General features: G+C 44.7%; 1 protein-coding gene across 2 annotated transcripts in view; it reads right to left on the bottom strand.

Moving 5' to 3' along the window:
- Positions 1–1181: 1181 nt before the first annotated feature.
- The window catches only part of PACRG (parkin coregulated), a 515450-nt gene continuing 500847 nt past the window's right edge, over positions 1182–15784 (bottom strand). For both annotated transcript variants that reach the window (XM_030853001.2, XM_060283380.2), the window contains one exon: positions 1182–1934. In XM_030853001.2, the coding sequence (XP_030708861.1) occupies positions 1774–1934 (161 nt within the window). In that variant the 3' untranslated portion in view covers positions 1182–1773. The remainder of the gene's footprint in view (positions 1935–15784) is intronic.

Raw genomic sequence — 15784 nt, 5'->3', positions numbered from 1 at the left:
GTGGGTCTCCTTGTTACCACACCAGATGGTTTTCACAAGCAAGACAGAGAGTAAGAGCCCAGGCTTGCTTCTGAGTCCCAACAGAGCCGTGGAGGAAATCCTGGTAGGAACATTCAAAGGTACTAAGAGCCAGCGTCTTTCTAACAAATAGTATCGTGGACTTTGGGGTCACTTCGAACACATCACTGATGCCAGGACGGCAGCTCATGGGCACAATTGAACATCATAGTTTGGAGAAAAAAACCTGTCTTAACCTGTCCGTGTCTGCTTCTAGCTCTGTCTTTTCAAAGTATTATACACGAAAGCCAATTTTTCTTACCCGGTCACGCATCTCCGTTTATCCTAAAAACTGCTTCCAGAAACTAGGAGGTAGGTCCTGGATGCTAGGTTTCATATCCTGAGCCCGTCATCAGGGAAGATGAATAATGAACCAGTTTTCAAACTCGGTGTTTGCCTTTGGAAACTTGTGTCTTAAATAATTAGTGACAGCAATCTCGAGGCAAAGGGTCCGTTTCCCAGGGGAACACATTTCATTTCTTCACTTTTGTGCAGAAGATGCCCTTTGCTACAGAATGAGACACTTCAGGCTATGCATTCTGGGAAGTTACAGCATTTCTCAGGTGTGCAGAGCCAGGGGTCCATCGTTCTGAAGCTTTCCGGGCTGAGTTTCAAATGCCCCGAGCTCACCGCCCCACAGACCTTCAGCGCCCTTGTCAGGGCTGACACCTTACACTTGCTCTTCTCTTCGGACACCTTTTCTCTTTCCCAGTTGAATGAAAAAGTGCATATCTTTTGTCTTTTTTTTTTTTTTTTTTGGTTTCAATAAAATTCCAAAACAGTGCCATCAGACCCACCTAGAGGTGCAGTGAGAAGCCATCCAACACACCCGTGGGAGGAGGCCAAGGAAAGGAGAATCGCCAAGAAAAGAATATGATTTGTTTCAAGGGGCGATCATTAAGATGCTTATAAGTCATTTTCAAAAATGATCGAAAGCCCTAAACAAAACCGCTGGATAACGTTTTGTCAGTAACACCGGGGTCCTGAGATGCAGGATGTCATAATACAGAGGCACAAAGATGCAAACTAGCTTTTTTTTAAAAACAACCATGTTTGCCATGTTGCATTTCACACCTAACCTTCCCCTTCCCTCCCTCCCTGTCTCCTCCCAATATAAGCTGGAAAGCCCCTGCAAACCCAGATCACCAGTGGGCTAGAAGCATCAATTATTTTTATAGCTGAGGTTCATGACGGGCGGCAAAACTGTCCTCCTGTAATGGGAATATCGACTCCACAGTTTTGTTGGATGTCAAAGCACACTGTTCTGCACAGCTGCTGCTGAACGGGTGCTTGTCGCCCACGACCAACACCTGTTAAGCAGTCAGCACCAACGCTTCCCTTCCAACCTTTGACAACCACCCTCGGGGCAGGCAGACACAACTGCTGAATTGCGTATGAAAATTGTAGTTTTATTGTCTATACAACTGAAGGTTTAACTCGGACTCCTGCTTCTTTCCTAACTGTATAAAGAAGCAATTCTTCTCCTAGAACAAATAAGCACAGTACACTATTGTAATCTAAGAAACAGGCACTATTTGTGTATTGGAAAGCCTTGCTCTCAATAGGGCTACAAGTCCAACGGCCCATGAGCCACTCTTTTAGCAGCTGTAGAAAAGTGAGCCGTAGAAGTCACAGATAATGAGATGCTAACAGCAGCAGAGACAGATGATCAAAAGGCTAGGAGAAGCCTTCCTCGAATCCCAGCTGTTCCCACCGCTAATTCAGCAAGCACGACTCATAGGTAGGGACCATGTACTTGATGTTGATGAAGGCGTCTTCTCCTCCGGAGCGCTCGAGGGCCTCCAGCGTCTCCTGGATCAGGTCACCGATGTTCTCCCGCTTCTGCTGGCTGTAGTCGATGCCGTCCCCGGAGTTTACTGGGTCATGCAAACACACAAAGAGGCCCGTTATTTCGCTGCATTTTCCCGAAGAGTCCTGCACACGTGTCTAGGCATTTTTCTCTGAATGCCTGTCATGAGACGCAAGCAATTAACATTATTACACGATCCTGTAGAGTTTTAGGAGTGGTGACAGATACACAAAAGTACAAAGTCCTAGAATGGAGCTGATGAAAATTCATCTAAACTAAAGAAATCAGAGAGTAAATGAAAGTGAGGTGATCATGGTTACACAACAGTTAACAAGTCAGGGAAATCTCTTTCCTAAATCTGGTAATTACATCGACAGTGTTCTCTTGGACCTTGACTTCTTCAAAATCCCAAGATGGCATGTTTAGAGGGAACCTTCCATCACCAGGTTAGGGTGCTGGCTCTATGTGATTTCAAATGGACAAACTTTGGAGTGAGGAGCTTAGCCCGTGCCCATGTCTGCGGCTTCTGTACGTGGGGTGAGCCCCACTCCTCCAGGTATCACTAAGCCAGGTGTGCAGCCCTCTGACGGCACCCCCATCACTCCGGATGCAGGTGGGGAGGAGGAAACAGCCTCTCCTGCCGGGACTGGTCCTGGCGCCTCCCTGAATGCGTGCATGCCAGCCATCCATCATGGCTGCATAGAGATTGGTGCCACTGCTGGTTTTGGAGTCTAAGTCCAGGCAGGCGGGCCACCCAGGGGGGCACCGGGAGGACCCGACCGAGGCCTCGTCTCCCAGAGCCCTGAGTGACCACTCAGCTGCCTCTCAGACTCTGAGGGAAGGGGGTCCTAGGCGTGGCCTTCGATGGCCTCGGGGTGGGGGGGAACCTGGGTCTGACGTGCTTCACCATACACAGTCCGGTCTCAAACCATTTGGATGAGAAGTATCTGATTCCGTTCCACCTGTGAGGTTACCCAAGTGCATGGGGTCAGCCGCAAATGGGAGACCCTCTACTTCAATCCAGAGTATAAAAACTCCACAATTTTCTCGAATAATAGTCATTACATGCATGTAAGTTGCATTTCCCGCCCAGACTTCTAAGGGTTTCAACACTGTTTATTCTCCCAGTAAGCGAGCCTCGTCTGTGCCTCTGCTGGCATTACCCCCACCTGACCTGTGATGAAAGGAAAGGGCCACAGGGTGGGCTGAGAGGCCCCGGAGGCCTCAGGATAAACGGCCTGAAGGCTCAGGCCATGGGATGCTGCAGGGCGAACAGCTGCAACTTGAAACCACGCACTTTACCAGATGAAAGTGTTTATTTTATTCAGATTTCAATGTAGCTCCAAATGCTTATCTTGCTTCAATGTGAAAATAATAACGGGAACAACGATATTTCAAAGTTTTTTTCCCCAGTTGTTCTGAACATTTTAAAAAAGATGGAGTAATGGTTCAGACCATGAATAAAGGTAACAATTACAATCGCACACAGCATAGATAAGTAGGGTTTGTGCTTGATTTTCCCAGAAACTTGTTAAAGAAATATCACTGTCTTCTGTGTACCACAGAGAAAAGACATGGCTTTCCTGACTGACTGGTTTCTTTTGGTGGGGGGGTGAAGACAGGCAGAAATATTACTGATTTTCAGAAAGAGAAAGGCTACGAGTCGCACAGCTACAGTGCATATCAATTTTTCATAACCAATGAACTTACAATGCAAAGCCATTGTAATTAGGTGGACTTTTCCTTTCTCGTGGTGGAAGCCTTTCTGCTATGATGGGGAAAGCTGGATTGAAGTCAAAGCTTGATTTACAGAGTAGCTGATCATCTAAAATATTCATACGCGATACTTGTACAGGACAAGTAAGAGATAAGATGCTTGACCAAAAGCGTTCTTGCCCTCTTGTTTTTGAGCTAAAGGTAAACTTAAAAATATATATAGAGAGACAAATACACACAAATGAAATAGGTTTGTTTGTTTGTTTGTTTGTTTTTTAAAGATTTACAGGGAGGTCTGAGAAGAGAATCAGTGCAGTTGGGGTCACCCACCAGGTGATACCAACGAGGTATCCATCCATGTGGAGGGCTTTCCAACAGGAGAAGGTCTTGGGTCAAATTAAGAGAGAAGGGGGAGGAAGCTTGTGTGTGTGTGTGCTTGTGTGTGTGTGTGTGTGTGTGTGTATACGTGTGTGTGTGGGAGGGTCGGTCAGGCGTGTTACAGGTGTAAAGAAAAGATGCTAAGGAAGAAGGTCCAAAAGAGGGGAGGGCCAAAGCAACACAGTCCAAAACAGGTGCATCAGGGACAGGGACAGATAGCTTGTGTGACAAGGGAGACCCGTAAGGAAAGTACGTGTGAGGAACAATGTCAGCTCCCAGGATTCCGATCGGGACCGTGAAGAAGGTACAGTGAGAGGGTCTGGCTGGCCTCTGAGGGCTTCTTCCCTCCAGAGGACATTCCTGATAAATTCCTCCTGCCCACGAAAGGGGTGCACTTAGGGAGGAGCCTGCAGGACCCAGGTTTGCATAGCCAGCCGAGCCCATGGCGCAAACATCCCGGGGGCACATGGAAAATCTAACTGGTGATGGTGCCCAGTTGTGACAGCCTGGATCCAGTTCCTGATGGACAAAGATACGTAAATTAATCACTAATAAATGGTGCCTTTTGTTGGCATATTAGTCAAAAGGTCAAGAACTGAATAGATCACGGGACAGACTTATTTTCCTGATGGGGGCAGAGGGGGGTGGAAAGTCTGCACACAATGGAAAGCTTAACGCACCCTGTTATCCCCACTGCCTTCCAGAATGCTATAATGACAAGCAACACTTTATTTCAATAATAACCTATTCTTACTTTTTAAAAAATATTTAACTGTAGGAGTAAGTAAACTATGTAGCTTTTTTGTTTCCCAACAGTGTATAAAGCAAATGATAAAAAGAACAGAACAGAATAACAGTTGCTTGTTCAAAAAGGGAGTTGGAGTTGGAATATTTTGTGGTTGCAGAATGTGTATCACTGGGGTAGGAGAAAAGCCCAACAAAGGCGCACATCCCTTCTTTTGGGTGCTGAAGTGATGACCAGGCACAGTTTAGTGTCAAGCCACGTTGAGAGGCAGGTGAGCGGTGTGGTTTCCATTTCGAAACTGCTATATTGTCAGGTTTTTTTAGAATCTGCGCTTGAGGTAATTAGCTTGAGCTCACCATTTAAGATACATATGACACTGTTGGAAAACATACTTGTGAGAATAGGATGCTTAAAAAAAAAACAACCCAGATGGTTATGTACGATTGTCAATTCTGATTAGGAAGGTGACATTTCAATTCAGGAAGCTAGCAGTCTATTTTATGTCCAGCAGCTGGAAAGATACATTGATGATGGAAAAGATATGTTTTATTTATAACCAAACAAATAGGAGTAAAACAACGGTTTAAACCAGACTTTGCATTTCGAAAGGGATAATATGCAAATAGACTAGGACAAGGGATTTGGTTTCTCTCCTTAGAGGTCCTTGTGTGCAGGAGGTGGGCAACTACTGTGTGAAAGTCCTTCTTGGTTAGGGATTATTTTAAGTATACTTATTATTCTGAATGTTGAAGTTGTTTTTTGTTGTTGTTGCTTTTTTTTTTGCGGTACGCGGGCCTCTCACTGCTGTGGCCTCTCCCGTTGCGGAGCACAGGCTCCGGACGCACAGCCTCAGAGGCCATGGCTCACGGGCCCAGCCGCTCCGCGGCATGTGGGATCCTCCCAGACCGGGGCACGAACCCGTGTCCCCTGCATCGGCAGGCGGACTCCCAACCACTTGCACTACCAGGGAAGCCCCCTGAAGTTGTTTTTGATTATGTAGGTAGTATGTTTAAGCACACGCATCCTCATTTTCTATCTAACCCCCTTTAGACAGTCCTAGCCTGGATGCTTTCTCTTTCTAGATGCCGCTTTGGTCAGAATTGGGACGTGCGTATCCCAGTCTTTCGTCGGTCAATGGCATGCTCTCAGTGAATGAACTCAGCTCATGATTGTGAAGTGACCATCATGACACCTCATCACCAAGGCCATCCAAAGGGAGGCTGTATCAGATGCACTGACATTTCGCATAGATACGTATCTACAAGGCAGTGGCCACGGACCAGCAGCAGACACGTGTCTTGTAGGATTTCGATGAAAGAGTCTCGTAGCATTTTTACAATTTCTAGACTGTGTAAAAGCTTTATTCTTTTCCTTTCTTCAGTTACTACTATTACAGGAAAAAATGGAAAAAAAAAAAAAAAGCAAAGCGGGGAAAAGGAAACTTTTGGTGGCCAGAGCAAGGTCTTCCCAAGTTAGTGCTGAGGTCGGTGGCAATGGCACCTTTGGCCATACCGAAGAGTGATGTTCTCTCTGTAGCCAGCGGAAGACTAGGCCCTGCAGGGTAATGCAAGATGGAAAAACAAAAGCTCTTGCCTTTGGGGAGCTTCTCCTCCAGCTGGGGGAGCCTAGCTGGCCACAGTCCCTGTAGGTCACGTGCACGCCCTATGAGAGTCAGTGTGGGCCATGTACCCTGACTGCAGAGCCCTGGCGCTATAGGCCTCTCTCCTGTTCCTTGGGTTCCCGCTGGAAACTGTGTCCTGAGAGAAGGCTTATCTGTGTGTTTTAGTCAGACACTTGAGTCCCCTTATCTGAAAACAGGAAGAGCAGTGAAAGGATGTATGGACGGCCATAAGAGGCTCAAGGAGAGTTACATTCACATTTGGATTTTTCTGACTCTAGTGTTTTTTTGGTCAATACTCTTCAATGTTAAGTGTATAGATATTGTTACATGAATAGTAATACACAAAGAAGTCATTGGGAAATGAAAGCATTATTTAAGGCATCGGAAATAGAAAACACATAAATGCTTACTTCGGGTTGCTTATTCAACATACCTGACGTATTACTCATTTGGTACCAATGGATGAAAGAATTTATAAACTCTACCTATACTTTCTGGTCATGGCTAAGAAGAGCAGTAGGCACAATTTGGGGAAAAATTCCATTAGTTCTGCAGGCTCCTGGCTGAAGCAGCAGCAGGACAGGCTCAGCACGACCACACACTGGAGAGGCAGTGGGTCGGCAGGAAGGAAGGCGTCGTGCCCACTGCCACCTGTCATCCTGAAATTGCTCATGACTTGGCTGCTTTGCAGAGCCATGAACCAAACATTCCTAAAGAAAACACTAGCTTGGGAAACTCAATTAAAAACCACCAGAGTGAATCAGGAAATGATAAGCAATGACTCAAATGATGTCCAGACTACCATTACCAATCTCTCTTCACACTACTAACTTTTGGAAGCTCCAATTTATGAGGTAACTTGCCCTGCTCAGTGACAGCGACAGTGTGTGTCACCTCTGAAGTATACAAGAGCACTTGGAATAACTGTGGAAAGTAGCAAAGACCTCAGACAAATAAAAAGATGATTAAACTCACAGCACAACATTCCCCTCAGCCTTTGACAGCACCAGACAGCGAGCCAGGCGGAGTGATTCTCTCGGCACACCGAAGGCTAAATTACAGTCATAAAACAAGGCTTTGAACTAAATGGCTGCCGTCGGGTCATGGTTTGGCTGCGCCCTCCTTCGGTCTACCGCTTCCTGCTCTGGACATCTTTGCGCGGCCACTTTGCATACATGGTATGTGAACGTGAATCCAGGCCAAGTCCAGCCTGAAGCTTTTCTCAGTATGAGAGCATCCATGGATATAACGTGACTTGCAGAGAACACGCCTGTCTACCATTTCCCCAGGTGAGATGCTGGCGAGCTCAGCACAGGGCAAGGACTCTGGTCCTTCCTTGTGTGCCCGGGGGAGGGGGGGCTGGACAACCTCCCTGCAGCAATGCTGAGTGGAATTTTAAAAAGTACTCACAGAAGAAACTAAATCAATGCTTTCTGGATCAGAAAAGACATTTTTTTTTTTTTTTTTGGTTGCTCCAATGTTGAACTAAAACATTTCAAAAGCTGTAAAGCTCAACTGAAAGGAATTTTACCTGTCAAGACCTGTAACCAGTGCTGGCTTCAGCCACAGCTAAAGCTGCTTTCCTTCTGCCTGGATCTCAATGACATCATCTGCTCTGGAGAGAGAGGGAGCCCTTGGGGCCTGGGCTCAGGTCTCGGCAGGGGGTGTGTGTGGAACCTACTGCAAATATTATTGTGATAAGATGCTTCTTGATGACATTAAACCAGCACAGATGTTCTGTTGGATGTTTCTGAACAAAATTTCAATTTTGGGCTTAGTGGATTTAACAGTTACAAGCTGGAGATGACCTCAAACAGTAATTCCCTGTTCGCACTAATTGGTAGGTAAGCAGAAATGTTAGTTGTAGTGGAATAAAACTAATATTTTCCAACAGGTATTTATTAAAAAGATGACTCTTATCATCGAAAAAGATTTCATTAAAAAGACGATAACTCACATGAGTTTATAAATGGTTGCTTTGAGTTTTTTTCTTTTTAATTTGAATTAAGAAAGGGAGAGAAGAGACAGATCTATTTTGTCTTTTAAGGAGTTTTTCATTTCAAGACCTAGATTATATTGTCAACATTTGTTTTGCCAGAAATATCTTGTTTATTTGGGGTTAGCTTGAATCCAATTTACTTTATAGAAATAGTGTTACCTGTTTTGGAATAAAAGGGCTTTCTCCCATAAAGTTTGGAAAATTACAGTGGAAACAATTGTAAATTCCAGTCTGATCCTTTCTGGAGATGAGGGAATGGAAGAGGAAGGGAGGAGGGGAAGACAAACTAGGAGAAATTTCATTTTTCTACATTGAATAAGAGAAGAAGCCTTTTGGGAAGATGTTTTGAGGTTATCTGCTTTTAGAATCCTAAAGAAATGCTCTTTCACTTTCTTTTTTTAGCTTTGCTATGTTACTTTGAGGACACTCATCTTTTTTTTTTTTTCCTTAGTGATAACATGTGTCACCCTATTCAGAATTTTGGGTGTTTCCCTGTTTGGCCCAAGCTTAGCCACGGCTTCCTTGGCTAACTTCATATTCTCTTGGAAAGTGATTGTTTTCCACATATCCTTAAGTCTGACTGTACAATGGATATTTCTAGAGTGTTGGTTCATGGCGGGTGTGAATCAAAGTTGCAATGGTTTTGCAACCAAAAACTTATAATAACCAGAGCATATGTCATGCTAGAGATGCCCAAAGGCTTAAACACTCCAAATCTCCTCAGATCTTGTTAACATTAATGAAATTCATAAGATTTCTTTCCTCTGAAGATAAAAGCTTTGAAGCAAGACCTCGATTCCCAGCTGGATGTCTGTCTCTCTCCCTCACCTTTTGACGCTGGAGCTGGGTGACTAAAGCAAGAGGTTCCTAAGCCATCGTAGATTCGAAAGCTCGAGGAAAGGTTTTCATCTCAGAATGGGGGCGGTGATCACTTGTGAAACTAAAGATATCATGGATCTTGGCCCAGTTGTCAATTAGATATTTAAATGTTCCTTGAGACAGACACTGAAGATTTCTAAACAAATGCCACTTTGCAACGGCAAAGTAGACTTATTCTGTAGGGAGCGAACAAGGATAACGTCGGGGTGCAGTGAAACAGTGGAAGTAACACTGAACTTCAAAGGCAAATAACTTGCCATACAACTTTTCAAACCTTAGTAGCCGCAATGTTCAATAACTTACTAGATGGTTAACTATGGACAGGTTACTTAATTTCTCTGAATCTCAGTTACCTTCCCTGTAGAAAGAAGGGACTGAACTTTGGGTGATCTCTGCTCATCCTAACATTACATTATATAACATCACAACACAACTTTGGAATAAGCTTTTGGAAAGGATGGTTATTCAATGGATGCACAGTATTTCAACTGAAAAGATAATCACAAAGCATCTGTGTAATTCTTCAAAGTAAGTCACAGATCTCATAAGCATCGAATTCAGCTTTCAAGTCAAGTTCTAAAAAAACCCAAAGGACCAAGGTTTATATAGTTAGTTCTAGTTTAGAAAGCGAAAACTGTCAAAAACTCAAATTGTTTGTTGACACACTACCAAAAATTATTCCATTCTGCTACTTCAATACGTCTATGTAGATTTTGACTTATTAGAATAAAGACCAAATGTATGGGTTGGTTTTCTAAATATATTCAGTTGACAGTGATTTGGTCAAGACTACAAAAAAGCAAGTTAGGCTCATCTCTGATTATTGACAATTTGACTTGGAAGTTATACTGAGAAAAATAGGTGGGTTCACCAATTTATCCCTCTACAGGATAATTACAACTCTAGATTCAGTGGCCATTGAATTAAGCTGTATTCCGAGCTGTGAGGTAGAAGTGTATCTCTTTTCTTGTTGGTCCACATGATTCAATGCACATTCAGTGAACATTCAACAGAAAAGGGGCAGAGAGTTCTAAGTCCAGCTCTTGTCCTAAATCTATTTCCTGCTGGCTTATCTCATGGTGGAGTAATAATAACAGCAATAATACTAGCATAATGTCATTTAACTCTAAGAATAGCCCTATGAGCTAGATACTATTACTGTCGCAGCACAGGGAGCACACTGAGGTTCAGGAGGTGAAATCACTTAGTAAAGTGACACAAGCAGTACATGATTCTGGGATGCTGAGAAAGAGAAACGGTGGGAGGCATATGCTGGTGTGCAATGAGGAGGGTGATAGGAAGATCCAGAAGAGAGGTCTAAGCATCCTATGCCGTAGTACTTAGTGGAGTCAGATGCCTGTGTGGAGGCCTTCAGGTGACTCCTCCGCGCCCCCGCGCCCCGCCCCCACCCCCACCCCACGGAGGTAAACGCTGACTTTACTGGTAGCGTGAGCCCTGCGTCTGGGCTCAGAACATCAGCGCCATCTTCGCCTCCTCCTTCCCTGTATCCAGCTTGCTGTTGTGCAGTGCACGGTGGGTCTGCTTAACACATCCAGTTCCAGAGCTACTCTGGCCCACCCTGGGTGGTAGCGAAGAGTCTGTTTGGTCTTTCAAACTCTCCTCCTCCTAATTCACCCTGCAGATTAATTTTCCTAGTCACTTTCTCTCCTGAGTAATAACCAACATTTCCACGTTGTATGATGGATCAAATTCAAATTCCTGATACCCGGACCCTCTGTCTCTGCTCTCCCTTATGAAGTCAATCTTATATTTTGCTCCTTCCCGACGAGACCTTCTGCTCCACTCAGACGTGGATTTCTTCCTAGCCTCAATGTGTGCGATTTTCATTCATGTCTTTAAAAACCGCCGTAGGAATATGCTCCCCCTCCCTTCTGGTAAGTCCCACCTTACTTCTTTTCAAGGTTGGTTTGGGATGTACGTCCTCTGTGAAGTTGACTCCGCAATCTTCTTTCTTTCTTTTGGATCCCTAGAGCTATGGTCAGTAATATCTCCGCCTCCCTTAAGTACGTGTCACTCCAGAACCCTGAGAAGCGCTTTGTGCTGCTTAGTTTTCCTACATTGTACCACCTCTTGAAGGATAGGTTTATGCTATAAACCTTGTTCATTGGCATCAAATACAAATCAAATCTTTGTGAAAGGGATGAATGAAAGAATAAATTACTGCTTTGTGTGTTTACTGAATCCAGATACGTTATAAGCAAATTCAGTTCTAAGTAAATTGTATGTTAAAAGTAGTGCCCAGGGCTTCCCTGGTGGCGCAGTGGTTGAGAGTCCGCCTGCCGATGCAGGGGACACGGGTTCGTGCCCCAGTCCGGGAAGATCCCACATGCCGCGGAGCGGCTGGGCCCGTGAGCCATGGCCGCTGAGCCTGCACATCTGGAGCCTGTGCTCCGCAACGGGAGAGGCCACACAGTGAGAGGCCCGCATACCGCAAAAAAAAAAAAAAAAAAAAAAAAAGTAGTGCCCACAATCTGCCCAATTCTTATTCTTTATTTACAAACGTGTGAGTTCTTATCCATGGAGATAGTACTTATGTGGATTCAGAAAGGCTGAGTATACGTACATAGAGGGTTGGTGTAGTTAGATGGCCTCATCTCTTTTCCAAAATCCTCCTTGATTTAAAGTGGGGTTTACTTGGATCACCCTTAAATTTGAGAAGAGGAAACTTTCTTTCTCCAGAATGAAAAAAAATCAGATTATCCTATTTCATTGAATATCTAAATTTAATATCTAAATTTTGCTTACTATAGTTTCTTTCCCAGCTACATGATAATTTTCAGTCAGGCAAAGAAATGTTTTCAGTTGGAAAGGAAATACTGAAGGCTGCTTTCAGGGGTGAAGCAAACCTATTGGAGATAATTTTACTGCTTTTAGACTGATGCTGGAAACTTTCAGAAATGGACCAGAATGACAGTTGTTATCATGGCTTTTCATTTCCAAGAAATATTAATGATACAACCCATTTTAAATTCTAAATTCTTTTTTGTATTTGAGGTACAAAAATGAAAAAAGAAATCTCAGATTTCTAGCAAGTTTTATCAGCAAATGCAGTAAAGTATGGGCAGATGTACTTCTCAGATTATCTTTGTTAGAACTTTCATCTTTATGGTGAACTCAGAACTCAGAAGCCTGTGTGTGTCCACACTGGTGATCGCCATCACAGCAAAGTTTGGTTAAATCATTTTAGATGAATACCTGCACAGCGGGGCACAGAGCCACAAAACAAGACCTTTATGGCCTTGATGTATCCTTTGTTCTACTGCAGAAAATAATTAAATAAAGTCACTAATGGTGCTCACAATGAAAAAACACATCACCCCGTTTCTGCAGATGAGATGATTCCTCGATTATCTACGATTTATCTCAGCTTGCCTGAACTAGCTACTCTTTGAAAATTCTAAGATGAATTATTGAGTGCAAAATCTAATAGATTTCTAAGCCATTAGCTGTAAATTGTACCGAGTGAAAATCTTTCTCATCAAATGAGCTCAATTAACACAAAAATAATATATTTAATGAACAAATCAAAGCCATCTGCTGGGCTGAACTGAGTTAACGGCTGTATAAGTGACAGAGTTAAAGCCTTTCACGATTGTCTCAGTTTAAAAGAACCTCGCAGTATCTGTCAAAGCTCTGACTACCAACTTTCATCAGTGTCTACGTTGGTTAGTTCAATGTGGCGGGAGACATCCACTCTGCCACCAGGCACATTAATGCAGAGCACAACCGGCAAATACTGAGCTCGCCTGACTCCATTTTCCCAAATGTTCAGGGCTTTGTTAAAGTCCAGTCAGAGTTTGGGCTGTGTGGGAAGAAAAAGAGAGGTATCTAAATCATGGGGACAAAATGAAAATGTGGCCATTTAATTTGCCCTGTCAGCAAAATCGGGTTTGCACATGAATTGAAGCTAAAGCTTGTCGGAAATGCTGATAGGTGAAATATGCTGACTTTTGATACTTTTGAATAAAGACTGTTTATTGGCCTGTGTTACATTTTTATCTCTTAAAATTCCTCAGTTTAGTGCACACAGTTACTTTCCTCTTAATCAGGCTTTTGGGGATAGGTGAGTCCAAACAGAGCCAACTGGAAACAAGCAACAGCATCCCCACGGGGTTGAGGCCATGTGCACAAGGATACGCCCTCAGCCTGTTACTGAATCTCTGGCTGAAACAGGTGTAATAATACCTTCCTGGAAGGAGAGGTGCAAGGATAAAATAAAACAATATACGTTATGTCTTTAGGAATATAACAAGCAATTCGTATTACTGTAGTTTCTGTGATGTCAGTATCCCATTTTTCAGGTAACAGCGGATTGCCTATGATTTAACTCTCCTCTGGGTAGGACAGGAAGACTAGCCCACAGAATACCACGGAGTAAGGGTTTTGCTTTTATAAAATGGGTTCACTCTACAGCCCCAGAAAAGGAGCAGTGGGGAACTGTTTCCCTTCAAGTCCTGCAGCAGAGTGAGTTTACAGTCAGTTGTCTGGACTCACCATGAACACAGTGCCGCCCTGTTGGGGATACTTGTTACACGGGCGTAGGTTGCTCTGGTCTAGATGGGTTCCTTGGACCCTGTCTGCAACATGATCAAGGTTCCTGGTTGCAGGGCTTTAGAAGCAAACGATTTGTGGCATAAGCTTACACTCACCAGTTGCCCTCAGTCCCCTTTCTCCCCGGGTAGAGTTCAATATATTGGTGCCTAAATGAATGGGGGAAAGACCAGTTCTTGTCCTCCTGCAAATGGCACTCAGGCTTGGCTCTCTGAGCCCTGGTGGCCCTGTTTCTTTCTCTTTTGCTTTAGATAATTCATATAGTTCCTATAATTCCCATTTTATATCGAGCAAGTAGCTGAATTGAGAAGGAGAGCAAAAGAGAGGAGGTGTCCTTGCCTATTTCTGATCACGAGGTAAGAGCTGAGCTGGAGAAGTGACAGTAGAACAGAAGGGAGAATGGGAGCAGTGTTCTAGCTCATGTCTTATCCCTGTAGGAAGAGTACTGAGGCGGGGAAGTTTAGAAACCTTGCTTTCCTCTTTCCTCTATTGCAGCTAACGTCAACCCCTCCACCTCCTTCAGCACGTGGGTTGCTACTTTGGCCTCCGAGCTCCCCCCAAAGCTCTCTCCTAGACTCTTCAGATCATGACCCTCGGCCCCTTGGGCTGCCAGCGGACGTCAGCTCCTGCCCCTAGCCAGGCTCCCAAATCTGACATTTGCGTAGTAGACTCAGAGCTCTGAGTGAACTGGACAAATGTCCTGGCAAGCAGGCACACGTGCTGCCTTCTCTCAGGCTGGCACCTGATGTATTAAGTCTGGAAAAACCTCCAGGTCGCTGGAGAGACCTGGTCCAGGGAGCTATCATCTTTCAACCAGCCGAGGCCTCCACATAAATCATCCCATTTAGCTCCAGCCTCTGGGAATACCATCCGCTGAGGAACACTGCCCCTCCACGTGCCTCTATGGACAAGACCTACATTCTTGGATTTGAAGATCTGCTGTGCGTCTTTTTGCAGAGACCTTTGGCTCACAGAAGCAGCTCTAATGGTGGGGATTTCAGGAGTCAAGGGAGTGTGGCTTCGAGGCGCTTGTGGACAGACAACCTTCCCGGGCCCTGGGATGACAGCAAATCTGTCGTCTGCTCTCCCTCCTTGTGGGCAGGCCCCAGCTGTGGGTCAGGGTATGTCCGTGGGTGCGGGCTGTGGACGGGACCCTTCAGCAAGGGAGAGGGCAGCTGGTGGACCAGAGGCAGAGCAGAGGCTCCTTGCCCCCCAAGGCCGCCCGCCCGCCTGGGGCTCACACACCACTTCCATGTGCCCAGAGCAGCGGTTGTTTGTAAACTGCTTCCCAGCTTGAGGATAAGAGGAATGTAAATCCAAGGAGGAAATCGAGAATGGGGTTCTAATTTGAACTCGGATGTAGTTGTCCAAGTTCTATGATTTCAGGAGGATCAACCGGGTGGGGTTCTGGTAGCTGAGGGTAGAGACTGGAGAACTAGAGGGGTAAACGGGGTGCTCACGTTCTGGAGGAAGAGGCAGATATTAACACCCCGATAAACCAACGACGGAGTAAGAGTGCTTGAGAGAGTGAGAGGTTCTAGCAAGGTCCGAAAGTAAGAGATGTGGCAGGGAGGAACTGGGAGGACCACCTGGGCAGGTGATCATCAGGACAGTCTCGATGAGAAAATTAAAACTAAACTGAGCCTTGAAGGCCGAGAAGAAGGCGGCTTTGCAACAAGCAGCCTGGGGAGGACGTGCTGCGCTGAACAGAAAATGCAAGAAAGGCCTTGAGGTTGGAACAAGTTGTCCTCAGAGAGCACAGCTTCACCCGGTTATCACGGTCATTCTTTTCAACACTGATGATACTACACGTAACTGTAATTTTTAATGACTGTTCAACAGCTCTGGGGTTGAAGGAGTGTAAAGTATGCAGCCACCCTCCTCTAGTTAGGGACATTGTCTCCTTCCAGATTTTCACAATTTTAGACAACACTGCAGTAAACATTTTTGTGCGTTCAGTCTTTTTTTTTTTTTGTTAGTTCTATTATTTCCCTGAAACAATTCTCA

This window comes from Globicephala melas, chromosome 14, assembly GCF_963455315.2.
Source record: "Globicephala melas chromosome 14, mGloMel1.2, whole genome shotgun sequence".
Taxonomy (NCBI): domain Eukaryota; kingdom Metazoa; phylum Chordata; class Mammalia; order Artiodactyla; family Delphinidae; genus Globicephala; species Globicephala melas.
This window is presented reverse-complemented; position numbering and strand designations above follow the sequence as displayed.